Below are 15449 nucleotides of genomic sequence, written 5' to 3'. Positions count from 1 at the left end.
AATCAAGGTTGTAAAAAAAAATTAAGCAGAGAGCCAGGAACCGAGAGCAGGGAGTCATACCCGAACACCAGGTCTTTGCATCCCGGGCAGGGTCACCAGCTCTCTCCTTCTGCGACCACGAAACAAAACATCTTTATATGGAAGTACTGGTGTGCGAATATGATTGCAGCCTGCAATCAGGTGCTCTAGTAAAAAAAACAGCATCACTGAGGTCCCTGGGATAAATTCCTAGATGGGGAAGCAGTTCAGTTTCCCAGCTGTCAGGATCCCGGCGTTGAGGATACCGACGTTGGAATCCCGACAGCCAAGGGAAACCCGGTGGTCGGAATCCCGATCGGTGTCCGGAATCCCCACTCAGGTGGTGGTCCAAGCCACCCCCCGAGGGGGAATAAGTTAGTGTGGCGAGCCCGAAGCCTGGCGAGCGCAGCGTGCCCGGGAGGATTCACACTGCAGTCGCCGTCGGGACCCCGCCTGTCGGGATTCCGGTGTTGGTCTGATGACTGCCGGGATCCCATACCGAATCCCCTAGATGAAAGTGCAGCTTTATTGTACAAATTTTAAGTTTGAGCTGGTCTATAAAACATGGTGCATTTTGCTTTCAGAATGAGTCATGTAAGACCAGGGGTAGGAGCTTTCTGCCATTTGTGTATTATAGAAGGAAATCTTAAAATCGTTTACAAAATGAAAAAACAAACAAAAACATTTTATATCATACAGTTCAGTGGTTCCCAAACTTTTTTGAATCACGGTTCCCTAGAGTATCAGAATTATTTTCACGCCACCCCTAGGACAAAAGTTTCTTATTGAGAAATTCCCAAAAAACAAATTAAGTAAATTGAGTTTCTATGTTATCCTTAGGTTCAATTATGTGGTGAGGGGCAGGATTCACTTCTGATTGTCCAATATGTTATGACTGAAAGACACAAGCAACTGGATTTGCCTATTACATTGACCATAAATAATTTTAATGGTCCTGGACCACCAACCCAGGGCACCCCTGCAATTGTCCAGCCCAGGGAGCCATGCCACCTAGTTTAGGAACCACTGGTATAGTTTATACACAACGTAATGCTTTTGCTTGGAGATCAATAAATGCTTCTCAGGAGGAGTATATCATTTTTATTTAAAACATGCACATGCACAGTGCAAAAGTGCTTCCCTACCAGTGCAGGAGACATTAATTGGACGCTCCAGGATTTCGTGTGGTACTATCACTCCAGCAGCTTTAGCTTTCTTCGTCATGTCCTCAACTGTATGCTTGCGGTTCACAGAGGGTGGAATGAACATTCTCTTTTTCGTCCTTACAGGCAGAACCATTATAGGTGTTATCAACCGACTAGGACTGAGAATTACAGCCAGTCCCTGAAAATACATATATTAAAGTTCAACCAATATAAAGGCCGCATTTGTCATCATTTTCACAAGTTACAAGAAAAATCATGTCTGTGCTTGACCTGTGACCAATAATAGATAATAGTAAAGGCACTAAGTGGTCTGAACTGAAACCAGTTTGGTTTACAGACTTTTTTCTTCAAACTACTGTCAGTCATTTACAGTTTCCAATGGTCATATCAATACCATTTCAACTCCAGTCACAAGACATATGATGCAAAGGGTATGGATCGTTGGATAGACACAACTTAGGTCGACAGTCCTTAGGTCGACCATGGAAGGTCCACATGCATTAGGTTGACAGGGACAATAGGTCGGCATGGTCATTAGGTCGACATGTCAAAAGGTCGACATGAGATTTGACTGTTTTTGGTGTCGTTTTCTCCGTAAAGTGACGGGGAACCCAAATTAGTGCACCATGTCACCTCGCATGGCTTGCCATGCTTCGGGCAAGATGCCTCGCTTCGCTCGGCACAGATTACCATTCCAATCGTAGTCCACGTGGATCGTTAAGTATGAAAAAAAATCCAAAAAATGAAAGTAAAATGTGAAAAACTCATGTTGACCTAATGCATGTCGACCTAATGGCATTGTCGACCTTCAGCACGGCCGTAACTAGGGGGGGGCTCGGGGGTCACGTGCCCCAGGCGCTGGACTGTAGGGGGCGCTAGGAAGTCCGCTTCTGGTGCTATACTGTGCGGTGCTACAGCCGCCTCCCACTGCCTGGAAAAAGCAGTAGCTGACAGGGTACTGGTAGCATCTAATCTCCAGACGCTCACGGCGCTTCCTGGTTTCAGATGCCGCAGCGTACATGTGACGTCATGTCCACAGAGGGAGAGAGCCGAGGTTGGAGGCAGGAGTCAGGCGGCCGGGAGTGAAGTTTGAACGCGCACCCAAAACTATAAAAAGAAGGTGCGTGCTGGCAGCGGCTCTGCTGCGATAGCTAAGCCTGCAACTACTGTACACTGAAAGAAGAGGCGGTGGGGAGGTAGGGAGGGGTAGTGAATAAGAGTAGCAGCCAGTGCCAGGAAGAAAGCAGCGGCACTCCCAATTGTCTTTGTAAACTTCTTTAGTCATTACTCAAGAATGAAGTACAAATTCAAGCGTATATTACATCTTATGCTGCATAGGTTGGCTATGCAGCATAAGATGTGATATACGCTTGAATTTGTACATCATGCTTGAATAATTACACATTTTTTTTTACAAAGACCACTGGGAGTGCCGCTGCTTTCTTCCTTATATAACTCACCATTGCGGAGGGCACCCTGGCATCTACATATTGGCCCTCATTCCGAGTTGTTCGCTCGTTATTTTTCATTGCATCGCAGCGATTTTCCGCAAACTGCGCATGCGCAATGTTCGCACTGCGGCTGCGCCAAGTAAATTTGCTAAGAAGTTTGGTATTTTACTCACGGCATTACGAGGTTTTTTCTTCGTTCTGGTGATCGTTGTGTGATTGACAGGAAGTGGGTGTTTCTGGGCGGAAACTGGCCGTTTTATGGGAGTGTGTGAAAAAACGCTGCCGTTTCTGGGAAAAACGCGGGAGTGGCTGGAGAAACGGGGGAGTGTCTGGGCGAACGCTGGGTGTGTTTGTGACGTCAAACCAGGAACGACAAGCACTGAACTGATCGCACTGGAAGAGTAAGTCTCGAGCTACTCAGAAACTGCAAAGTAAAATCATTTCGCATTATTGTGAATACATCGTTCGCAATTCAGCTAAGCTAAGATTCACTCCCAGAGGGCGGCGGCTTAGCGGGTGCATTGCTGCGAAAAGCAGCTAGCGAGCAACTCGGAATGAGGGCCATTATCAGGGAAGTGCTGGTTCATAGCTTTGTTTATAGAGAGAGAGAGAGAGAGAGAGAGAGAGAGAGAGAAGAGGTAATGAAGCGGCACTCACCACACTTGCGATCAACTTGAATTAAATTCCTTTATTTGAATCCTACATTTCGGGGCACAACACCCACCGTCAGGAACACCACTATGTTGTCCCTGACGATGGGGGTTGTGCCCCGAAATGTAGGATTCAAATAAGGGACTTTTATTCAAGTTGATCGCAAGTGTGGTGAGTGCCGCTTCATTACCTCTTCTATAATTAGCTTGCATAAGCTTAAGAGGGCACCCCAGCAAGTAATCGTGTTATCTGTAGGAGTGCCGGGCAATTGGAAACATATTATATATATATATATATATATATATATATATATATATATATACACACACACACACATACATATATACATACATACATACATACATATATATATATATATATATATACACACACACACACACACACACACTATAGCGGTTGGCGGCACGGCTCCATTAAAAGGATGACACAGACGCAGTCTTAGTAGTCAACGTTTCAATGTTAAAAGAGTAACATTTTCATCAGGACTTTTTTAACATTGAAACATTGACTACTCAGACTGCATCTGTGTCATCCTTTTAATGGAGCCGTGAATGCCGCCAACTGCTATAGTACATGTCTGGTCACCGTTTGGTTACCCGTGGAGTGCACCGGTCATTTCATGCCTTTGTATTCTATCAGTTTTGGAGTGCTGCTTTCACTCCTCTCTCTCCTGACAATGCAGCATCTCAACCCTCTATATCATGAATGACATCACTAAGACCCTTTAGGTTCATGTGATTTCAACAGCTCCTAGTTAGTGAATGTGTAGGCTGCATTTAGTTCATCCTATAACAAACACAGTATGCTACCAATGCATTCAGGTGTTTCGCATATGTATTTCACACAATCAGTATACTGCTACTCCTTTAAGTAGAATATTTATAGCATGTACTTAACAAGCAAAGAGCCATGATCAGGTACATCATGGGTGGGCAATTACTTCAGCTGGGGAAACACATTTTAGCAAACGGTTGAGGGCCGCACAGAAAATGTGTTGTATTTATAATAACTAGCAATGAAATTGTAATTGTGTGTATTGCCCTGCCTCTTTAATTTGCCACTTATTACTAATGGCATATCAGTTTAAGGAACCTCATAATACACGTCTATAGAGTATGCGGCGATGGGGCGTCTATAGCGTATGCAGTGATGGGGAACCTTGGCACTCCAGCTGTTGAACTGAACATCTCAGAATGCCCTGCTACAACTGAACAGCTCAGAATGTCCTGCTACAGTTTTAGCATGGCCAAATAGCAAAACTGTAGCAGGGCATGCTGGGATGTGTAGTTCAACAGCTGGAGTGCCAAGGTTCCCCATCAATAGATTTAGTATCATTGTCAAACATAGCTATGGTAAGGCGTCTCAGTGCTCCCGGGACCTAATAGTTAAAATAAAAATCAAAAGAGAATGTTTCTCTGCAGATCTCAGTCACACATAAAGGGCTCAATCCATTTAGGTGCCAACCTCAATGTAATACCAGATCTATCATACCATGGGTCTGATCCAGTGGTACGAAACTCTAATTATTCTGGGTGATCCTCCCACTATGTTGCCCGACGGGTGAGTACCAGACATACTTTTCTTTTACCTTTGTTTTTAATCGAGTCTGTCACTTTCATTTATATCCAAGTATTATGTACATGTCTGTAATTTACAGAAGTCTTGGGCTATATGAATGCCTATATATTATAAAGGGCTGGGGTCGATATGCTGGTGCTCAGGATGCTGGCTGTCAATATACTGACTGCGGCATCCCAATGGTGAGAATCCCGACAGGGGCAAAGCAAGTATACTTACCTTTGCCCGCCCTTCACGCAGCCTAAACCTAACCATAACCCTCCCTGGAGGTGCCTCAACCTAACCCCCTCCCTCCCCGCAGCCTAAACCTAACCTCCCTCCCCTCGCAGCTTACCTGTTCGGCAAAGACTCAATCAAGATTCCGGAAGTTAGGATTCAGGTGCCCGGAACTGACTGCTGAGATCTTGACAGGATCCCATTATACCTCATGCCCATTTTTTTTTTTTTTTTTTTATGCTCGACTCATATGCCTACAGTGTCTTTGATTCAATTAAAAAAAAAAAAAAAAAAAAAGTCCCCTTAAAAGAGAGTGTGTTATGGTAAAACTTACCTTCATTAACTCTTTCTTTGAAGTCCATAGGATCCACAGGGATAACCTTGTGTATGATCTGGTGGAGACAAGGACTGGCACCGAACAATAAAGCTTTGTGAGGGTCCCAGGATGCAAAACGAAGGTAAGTTTTACCATAACTTTTTTTTCCTTCTTTAGGGTCCATGGTCTCCACAGGGATAACTTTGGGATGTCCCAAAGCAGTTGTTATAGGGAGGGAACACTCCTATGGTGAAGGAGGACATGGAACTCAAAGTTGCATCCCGAGAGCCATACGTATCAAAGGCAAAGAACATAAGAAACGTGTGGGCAGAAGACCACGTAGCAGCCATGCATAACTGTTCAGCAGGCGCTCCGGAGTGCTGCACATGAAGGACCCACAGAGCAAGTAGAATGAGCAGATACTGTACTCTAATAGGCAGATCAGCCTGTGTGTACGCCTGTGAGATGGTCATGCAAAGCTAAGGTGTCAATGTTTGTTTATTGGCTGGCTAGCTCCGCTTATGGAATCCATAGAGGAGGAATAAGGCCTCTGTTTTCAGAACACAACTAGTGCAGTCCACGTAGATCCACAAGGCAGTCCACATCCAACAAGGCTTCCTATGGTGCAAGACCAGGGTCCTGGAAGGCCGGTACCACAATTGGTTCGTTGACATGAAATGTAGATATTATCTTAAGGAAGGTAACCACGTTTAGTTCTAAGGACCGCCCGGTCGTGGTGCAATATCAGAAATGGGGAGCAACATGAGAGAGCTCCCAAATCAGAGACTCTACGGGATGAAGCAATAGCTAGTAGAAAAAGAGTCTTAGTGGTGAGCCACTAGAGGTCTACCATTTCTAGTGGTTAAAATGGATAGCCCTAAAAACCACTGACAGGTCCCAAGAAGCTATAGGAGGGATGAATGGAGGCTGTTTCTGAAGTACCCCCTGAAGGAAGGTATGAACATCTGGCAAAGGAGCCAGTCTCCTCTAGAACCAGACAAAGCAGAGACCTAGACCTTGAGAGAAGCCAGGCGAAAACCCATGGTGAAACCTGCCTGCAAGAAGGCTAACAATTTAGGCATCCAAAAGACTTTGGAGTAATAGTGATGATGAGCACACCAGGAGTGACAAATCTGGAGATAAATGCGAGAAGACGTCTGAACCACCTCCCCAGAGAAACCTTTTTTTGAGGGATGCCTCAAGAGCCACGCCATCAAAGACAGACGAGGAAGGTCCGGATAGAGGCAGGGCCCTTGGGAGAGTAGGTATGGACGAAGAGGCAGAGGGAAGGGCTAGATTAGATCAGTGAACCAATAGTGTCTGGGCCATGCTGGAGCCACTAGTATGATCGTGCCGCCATTCTCTTTAAATTTTCGCAGGACTCGGGTAAGTAGAGACACTAAAGGGAAGATGTAGGACAGCCAAAAGGCCCAGGGGACTGTGAGAGCAACCATGAAGCTTGCTTCTGGATCTTTTGTCCTGGCCCCATACACTGGAACCTTGTGACTGTGTCTGGAGGCCATGAGATAGACATCTGGAAGTCCCCATTTGCGCACCAGCAGCCGAAAGACCTCTGGGTGGAGAGACCATTCCCCGGCGTGAATGTCCTGTCGCCTGAGGAAGTCTGCTTTTCAGTTGAGGACTCCTGGAATGAAGATGCGGATATGGCCGGGAGGTGAAGGTCTGCCCAGGTGAGAATCCATGTTACCTCCTGCATTGCTGCCACACTGCGAGTGCTGTCCTGTCGATTTATATATGCCACTGCCGTGGCGTTTTCCGACCGGATCTGTATTGGAGAAACCTAGAGCAGGGCCTGTGCCATCAGCAGAGTCCAATAGACAGCTTTAAGTTCCAGGACGTTGATCGGGAGATACCTTTCCACCAGAGACCAGCAACCCTGAAAGGAGTGACTGCCTGCGACAGCCCCCCATCCCTTGAGACTGGCGTCCATGGTGAGGAGTGTCCAGTGAGATCCAGAACGGTCGGCTCTTGTCTAAATAGGTCATGTCTACCCACCATGACAGAGATGCGTGAAGAGAGCAGGGCAGAGTCAAGGTCTGGGATTTGATTCGAGTCAGGAACCCCATACATTTGGAGAGAGTATCAGGCTCTGTAGAGGCCTGAAGTGAAATTAGGTATATTCCACCATGTCGAACACTGAGACTATGGAGTCTAGAGTCTGCACTGCTGAATGAACTGAGACCCTGGGACTGTGAAGCAGGTTGTGGATGCGCAACTGTAACATTGCAATCTTGTCCTGAGGGAGGAATATGCGTTGTACCCTGGCATCCAGCAGTGCTCCCAGGTGCTGCATCCTCCGGCGTGGGATGAGTATTTGGGACAGTAGATTAGCCATCCATGGTACTTAAGGAAGGCCACCATCTGCTGTAGGTGACTTTCCACCACTGTTGGAGACAGCGCCAGAAGCATCAAGTCCTGAATTCCCCATTTCCGGAGAGTGGTCGCCATCACTACCATAAGTTTGGTAGACACTCGGGGGGCTGTAGACAGTCCGAAGGGAAGAGCCTGGAATTGGAAATGCTGTTGTAGAACAGCAGATCGAAGATATCATTGAAGACGGGGTGCAATGGGTACATGGAGCTATGCATCCTGAATATACAGGGAGACCACGTAGTCTCCAGGTCGCATAGCCAGGACAATGGACTGTAGAGTTTCCATACAGAACCTGGGGACATTGGAGGTACTTGTTCAGCAATTTCAGATTCAGAATTGGACGGTATGATCCATTTGGTAGAATGGTAGAATAGAACCCATGATAGTACTGAAACTGTGGAACAGGGATGATAACCCCCGACTGTAGGAGGGATCGTATGACTCCAGCAGTGCTTGTGCTTTGTTTGCGTTCGGAGACTGAGAAGTAGGAAAATACTGTCTGGGGGTGAAGCTTCAGGAAGGAAAGAGCGTACCCCAGAGAAACCACTTCTAGGACCCAGGCGTCTGTGGTGACCTGTCGCCATGTGTGGGTGAATTGAAGAAGTCGGCCTCCCACCTGGGGGGTCCCCCTGGAGGGGTTTGTCCTCTGTCTTGGAAGTTGGACGTCTAGCAGAGACCCTCTCGCGAAATCCTGACCCTTGGTTTTGCCTTGGTGATGAAAGGACGAAGTCCTAGGTCGCGCTGACGATGCTGAAGGAAGACAGGCTGTCTTAGGAGGTAACCAATTTCTCAACAATTTTGTCCAGTTCTGATCCAAACAGGAGGACGCCAGAGTATGGCAAGGCTTCCAGGACCTTCGTTGAATCTGATCTGCTTTCCAAGATCGGAGCCACACAATGCGAGCTGCAATGGAAACAGGGAAGCCTTAGAGGGCAAAAGGACTGTGTCCAGAGCCGCCTCTCCTATGTAATAGGCTGCGTCTCTAATATTATTCAGTAGAGACAACTGTTCCTTGGTGGGATCAGAGGTGAAACTTTGTTCAAGGTTGTCCGCCCAAGTCTCTATGGCAGGGGTGGGGAACCTTTTTTCTACCAAGGGCCATTTGGATATTTATAAAATCCTTTAGGGACCATACAAAAATTCTCAACTTAAAAATTACTTTGCCCCCCAGTACGTCTGCCACTTAAAGGTGCTGAGAGAGTGCGCCCAAAAAATGGGTGTGGCCAATCAAAACGAGATTTATGGTAAGAACTTACCGTTGTTAAAGCTCTTTCTGCGAGGTACGCTGGGCTCCACAAGGATTCACATCGGGGGCGGGTGTAGAGTAGGATCTTGATCCGAGGCACCAACAGGCTCAAAGCTTTTGACTGTTCCCAAGATGCACAATACCAACCCAAAGAAGCTAAGTGCGTCAGGGTGGGCGCCTTGTGGAGCCCAGTGTACCTCGCAGAAAGAGATTTAACAACGGTAAGTTCTTACCATAAATCTCATTTTCTGCTGCGGGGTACACTGTGAATCCTTGTGGAGCCCATCGGGGATGTCCTAAAGCAGTTCCTTATGGGAGGGGACGCACTATAGCGGGCACAAGAACCCGGCGTCCAAAGGAAGCATCCTGGGAAGCAGCGGTATCAAAGGCATAGAACCTAATGTACATGTTCCCAGAGGACCACGTAGCCGCCTTGCACAATTGTTCAAGGGTCGCACCACGGTGGGCCGCCCAAGAAGGTCCAACCGACCAAGTAGAATGGGCTTTGATGGTAGCAGGAACCGGACGACCAGCCTGTACATAAGCATGTGCAATCACCATTCTAATCCATCTGGCCAAAGTCTGCTTGGAAGCAGGCCAGCCACGTTTGTGAAAACCAAACAGCACAAAAAGAGAAATCGGATTTCCTAATGGAGGAAGTTCTCTTCACATAGATACGGAGAGCCCGTACTCCATCCAAAGAACGCTCTTTGGAAGACAACTCAGGAGAATTAAAGGACGGAACCACAATCTCCTGGTTAAGGTGGAAGGAAGACACCACCTTGTGTAAATAACCAGGGCGTGTTCGAAGAACCACCCGGTCACGGTGAAAAATCAAACAGGGAGACTTATAGGACAAGGCACCCAAGTCCAAGACCCTTCTAGCTGAAGCAATAGCCAGCAATAACAACACCTTAAGGGAAAGCCACTTAAAGTCAGCAGAGGTAAGAGACTCAAACGGAGACTCTTGTAAGGCCTCCAAAACCACCAACAGATCCCAAGGAGCCACAGGTGGCACATAAGGAGGCTGAATCCGCAACACACCCTGAGTGAATGTATGGACATCAAGTAGGGTAGCAATCTCTCTCTGAAACCAAACCAACAAGGCAGAGATATGGACCCTGAGGGAGGCCAGACGCAGGCCTGGTTGTAGAAAGGCCAATAGTTTGGCCGTACTAAACTTGAAAACGTCATGATTGTGAGATGCACACCAAGTAAAGTAAGCATTCCAGACCCTATGGTATATCCGAGTAGAAGCCGGCTTACGGGCCTTCAACAAAGTTTGAACAACCGCATCAGAAAAACCCTTGGCCCCCAGGACGGAAGCTTCAAGAGCCATGCCGTCAAAGCCAGACGGGCCAAATCCTGGTTAACACAAGGGCCCTGAACGAGGAGGTCTGGTCGTTGTGGAAGTAGAAAGGGACGATCCAACAAGAAGCCCTGTAGATCGGAGAATCAGCGCCACCTGGGCCACGCTGGAGCGACCAGAAGTAGGTTTCCTCCTTCTTGCTTGAACTTTCGTATTACTCTGTGCAGGAGTGACACCGGAGGGAAGACATATGGCAGCCGAAAGTTCCACGGGATTGACAGAGCATCCACGAACGCTGCTGGAGGATCCCTTGTCCTTGCTCCGAAGACCGGAACCTTGCGATTGTGTCGAGACACCATCAGGTCCACATCTGGGAGGCCCCACTTGTCCACGAGGAGTTGAAACACCTCTGGATGTAGGCTCCATTCTCCAGTGTGCACTACCTGATGACTGAGATAGTCCGACTCCCAGTTCAGAACGCCCGGAATGAACACTGCTGATATGGCCGGCAGATGGCGTTCTGCCCACTGAAGAATCCTTGATACTTCCCTCATTGCCATGCGGCTTCGAGTGCCGCCTTGATGATTGATGTACGCCACCGTGGTGGTGTTGTCCGATTGTACTTAAACAGGTCTGTTCTGTATGAGATGCTGGGCCATAGTCAACGCATTGAACACTGCCCGCAGTTCAGCCTGTCTGCCTTCAGCATCGTCAGCGCGACCCCTGCTCAATCGTTGGTCCTGAAGCCACCAGCTCAGCGATAGGCGGACCTCCAGAGACAGGGAGATCTGATCCGGTGAGGCAGGCCGTCCCACTTGGACAGAATCAACTTCTTTAGAGGGCGAGAACAGAATTGAGCATACTCCACCATGTCGAAAGCCGACACCATGAGACCCAACACTTGCATCGCCGAACGAATAGACACTTGCGGACGGGATAGGAAGCATCAGATCTTGTCCTGAGGTTTCAGGACTTTCTACTGAGACAAGAACAACCGCTGGTTATGAGTGTCCAACAACGCTCCCAGGTGTACCATGCTCTGAGCAGGAACCAGGGAGGATTTCTTCCAGTTGATCAGCCACCCGTGGGCTTTCATGCACTGGACCGTCAGATCGAGATGACACAGGAGAATTTCTGGGGAACTCGCCAGGATCAACAAATCATCTAGGTATGGTAGTATCCTGACCCCCTGATGGCGGAGTGTAGCCGTCATGACCGCCATTACTTTGGTGAAAACTCGGAGCCGTTGTCAAACCAAAGGGTAACGTCCGAAATTGCTAATGAAGGTTGCCCACCACAAACCGCAGGTACTGCTGAAGAGATACCGCAATAGGAATATGTAGGTAGACATCCTGTATGTCCAGAGAGACCATATGGTCCCCAGGCTCCATGTCCAGAACAATAGAGCGCAGCGTTTCCATACGGAACTTGGAGATCCGCACATGCTTGTTCAAGGACTTCAGATTGAGAATGGGCCGCGAGGACCCGTTCGGTTTCGGGACTAGAAACAGTGGTGAATAGAACCCCCTGCCCCTCTGGGTCAGAGGCACCTGTACCACCACTCCTGTGGACAGGAGGAAATGTACCACAGAGTGCAACGTGTTTGCTTTTGCCAAATCCAGAGGCATATCTGTCAGGCAGAATCGATGAGGGGGGACGATTCTTGAAGGGTATGGCGTAACCTCGAGCAACGACTTCCCTCACCCAGGTATCCGAAGTGGTCCTTAACCATTCCTGGGCAAAACCTAGAAGTCGGCCCCCCACCCTGGGATCCCCCAGAGGGAGGCCCGCCCTGTCATGCGGCCGGCTTGTCAGTTTTGGAAGCTGGCTGACGGGCGGCCCAGGCACGCTTCGGTCTGGGCTTGGCAGGTATGGAAGCAAAAGCTTGCTTTGGGTACGCCTGACCTATTGCTTTACCTGGAGTACGAAAGGGTTGAGGGAAAGTACTTTTAGCCTTCTGTGCGGAAGGAGCCATACTAGGTAGGCAGGCTGTTTTAGCAGTAGCCAGATCGCCCACAATCTTATTGAGGTCTTCTCCCAAGAGAATGTCTCCCTTAAAAGGAAGCACCTCCAGGGTTTTCTTGGAATCCAAATCCACTGACCAGGATCTCAACCAAAGGATACGTCTGGCCAAAACGGATGCAGTAGCAGCCATAGCCGCGAGCACCCCGGCATCGGAGGCCACCTCCTTAAGGTACAGAGAAGCCGTGGCAATATACGAGAGACATTGTCGAGCATGCTCAGATGCATTGGAAGGCAGTTCCGCCTCAAGTTCTTGAGCCCAGGCCTCAACAGCTTCAGCAGCCCAAGTCGCTACAAAAGTTGGCCTTTGCACAGCCCCCGTAAGGTAAGGTAAGGTAAGGCATGAATCGCTTTGTCAAAGTCAGAAAAATATCACTATGCACACTGCCATATTTGCACCTCATACATGTCCGCGCTGCGCATGCGAGCGCTCTCCCGTGCGTGCGCATACCCGCTGTTACGTGCACCCGCAGGCGCACTGTATGCGCATTTACGGTAGAGTTTCTGTGTGCCCAGCGTGCGACTCAATCGTTACATAATTCAACCATATAATGTATTTTATAAGTTAATATCCCCCTGAGTCCAACAGGTATCACTGGGTCTCAAATGGCTCTTTGACCTTAGAGATCCCCCAAACAATAGTTTGCATGTTGTGAGGGCTTCACATCTTCATATGCATAGCTAAAGCACAGGAATAGTAATTGAAGATTAATTGTATTCCAAATCAGTATCTTTCCCGCAGACGGAGTACAATAGCCTTTAATTACACTGAGCTTTGAGACTCAATGAGGAGGGCCAACACCTGTGTTTACCAATGGGTTAGGATTTGTCTCCAGAAGAATGATTGCTGAGATGTCATTGTCTCAACTGAGAGTAGACAGTGAGATAGTATTCGCCAAACAATAGCTTCCCACAAGACAGGAATGTGTTGGTCATCACCCATTGTTTTGCATAACCAAGGCCACTGATGCAGCTGGCTCACATGCTGTGAGGGACACACACATCTTGTTGTTGACACACCCCCAGAGCTGGAATGAGGGTATGATATACCCACTGGAGATCACAGGGCTCACTCACTCACTCACACAGCTACCTGGCACCCAGCAGCATGGAGGCTACATCCCCAGGACTGACCTACAAACTAAAGGCTAAGTATTGAATTCACATGGCTAGATAAGGAAATCTAGATAGATTGCTTTAAGGTCAATGGTGCTGGATTAAATAGGATATTGTAACTTGGTTGTGTGATTGTTGGGTGTTTGTGTTGACACTCTGTGAAGTCTGTGATGAATTGGAACAGTAGACAATCTGTAGCATAGTATTTGTGGTATTTGTTTGCCTATGGTGATTTAAAATAGATTGTGCTGGTTAGTTATAATATATCTTGTTAATCATAAATACCACCATGCAGTTACGTTTGAACATGTGCTGGTAGCAATGGCAGGCTGAGATGTGTGGTTACATTGTGATCTGGTCTTGTGATGAATATGCTCTGGTTATTGAGATACTGAAGTTGTTTGGAATGTGAAAGTGAATAAGATGGTTCTAGGAAGTTGGATTGAAATTGTGAAAGGTGATTTAGATGGTTTGGAATTGTAAAATCAGAACATATGCATTGTTCTGAGGCTTGGACATTTTGGAATAAAATGGAGTCTTGTGTCTTCTGCTATGTGATTGTGGTGTAGTAGAGAGTGCCATGTGTTTGGACCTGCAAATCTAAAATGGCTGCTGCCGGGTGTTTTCCCCTCCCCCTTTCAACCATGTGTTGCAGTCTTCATGGGAGTTTTCTCAAAATGGAGTCTAGCTTCTGTCCCATGCGGTATTGTAGGGTTGTGTTGTATATAGGGACAGCCAGTATGGGTAAGGTCAAGTATTTTCTCCACAAAGATTCTCAGCATTGAATAACTGCGCAGCGATTGTTCCTCACATGTGTAAGCTTCTCTGAAATCATATTGATCTTCTTGTTATTATGAGCCATTTCTCTCTCTCTCTCTCTTCCCCTCTTTCTCTCTTATTTTCCCTTAAATAGTATTGTATTGTATTGTATTTCCTGTGTAGTTATCTGGTTAGGTAGTCTATGTTATATTGTAGTGTATGATTTGTATTTGTATTAATTCTTTTGCAAGTATATCATTCATAATATATATATTAGGCGTTGGACCCTGAGCACGGTATCTGTGTATTCCTTATAGTGTTAAGTATTCTCAGAGCGTCGGTGACGCTCGAACAGCTTTAAAGGTAATAAGGTTATTCTGTGTTGCATTTACACTCTACCACTACACAGAGGTTTACAGTATAAGTACATTCCTTAAGGTATAGTTAAGGGAGTACCCTTGCGGTACTTTTTGCGCCAATTGCGTACTGTGTTCTTTAACCTTTAACGTGTTTTTAATAAGATAAATATTTAGCTTTGATAGATGGGGGCTCCCCGGACATCTTGGTTTTTGTAAGGGTTCGCTGAAGAAAAGCAACACCTGCAAGTTATGGGGGCCAGTTGTTCAGGTAGGGGGCGATCAACCTCGGTTCGGGTTGATTTAGTAAACCGACCAATCGGGTCGGCAAGGTATGTAATGTGTGAAAAATATGGTTCACACACAGAGGTTTTATGTGATGAATGGGAGAGAATGACGGTACATGACGGGGAGAAATTCCCAAGAGTAGGTAGCTTCAGCCCAGAAGTGTTGCAAAATTTAAGGAGGAGGATATGTCTCATCAAATCAGCAAAGAGACGGAGCAAACATCATGATTGTTTAAACCTGTGGCAACAGGAAAGTGAATTTCAAAGAGAGGTAACTGACATATCTGACTTTCATCTTGGGAGGAGAGACATGGCAATGGAGAGGATTATGGTTGCAGAGAAATGGCACAATGTTGTACGATAAAAATGCACTTAGTAACTGTATTAAGAATGAAAGTGTTAAAATGTAACAATGTTTATGAAAATTAAAGTGTAAAAAAATTACAAATGTTAACCTGTGCAAGTCGCACCCCATGTCAAACTTCCCTCAGGAATACGAACAAGAAAGTGAACCCAACACGATGTCGGCACCTCTTCCAGCAG

The 15449-nt window shown here is 47.0% G+C and overlaps 1 protein-coding gene across 2 annotated transcripts in view; it reads right to left on the bottom strand.

Moving 5' to 3' along the window:
• The window catches only part of MRPL45 (mitochondrial ribosomal protein L45), a 101208-nt gene that overhangs the window by 49894 nt on the left and 35865 nt on the right, over positions 1-15449 (bottom strand). For both annotated transcript variants that reach the window (XM_063959654.1, XM_063959655.1), the window contains exon 2: positions 1164-1362. In XM_063959654.1, the coding sequence (XP_063815724.1) occupies positions 1164-1362 (199 nt within the window). The remainder of the gene's footprint in view (positions 1-1163; positions 1363-15449) is intronic.

Source organism: Pseudophryne corroboree, chromosome 3, assembly GCF_028390025.1.
Source record: "Pseudophryne corroboree isolate aPseCor3 chromosome 3, aPseCor3.hap2, whole genome shotgun sequence".
NCBI classification, from domain to species: Eukaryota; Metazoa; Chordata; class Amphibia; order Anura; family Myobatrachidae; genus Pseudophryne; species Pseudophryne corroboree.
This window is presented reverse-complemented; position numbering and strand designations above follow the sequence as displayed.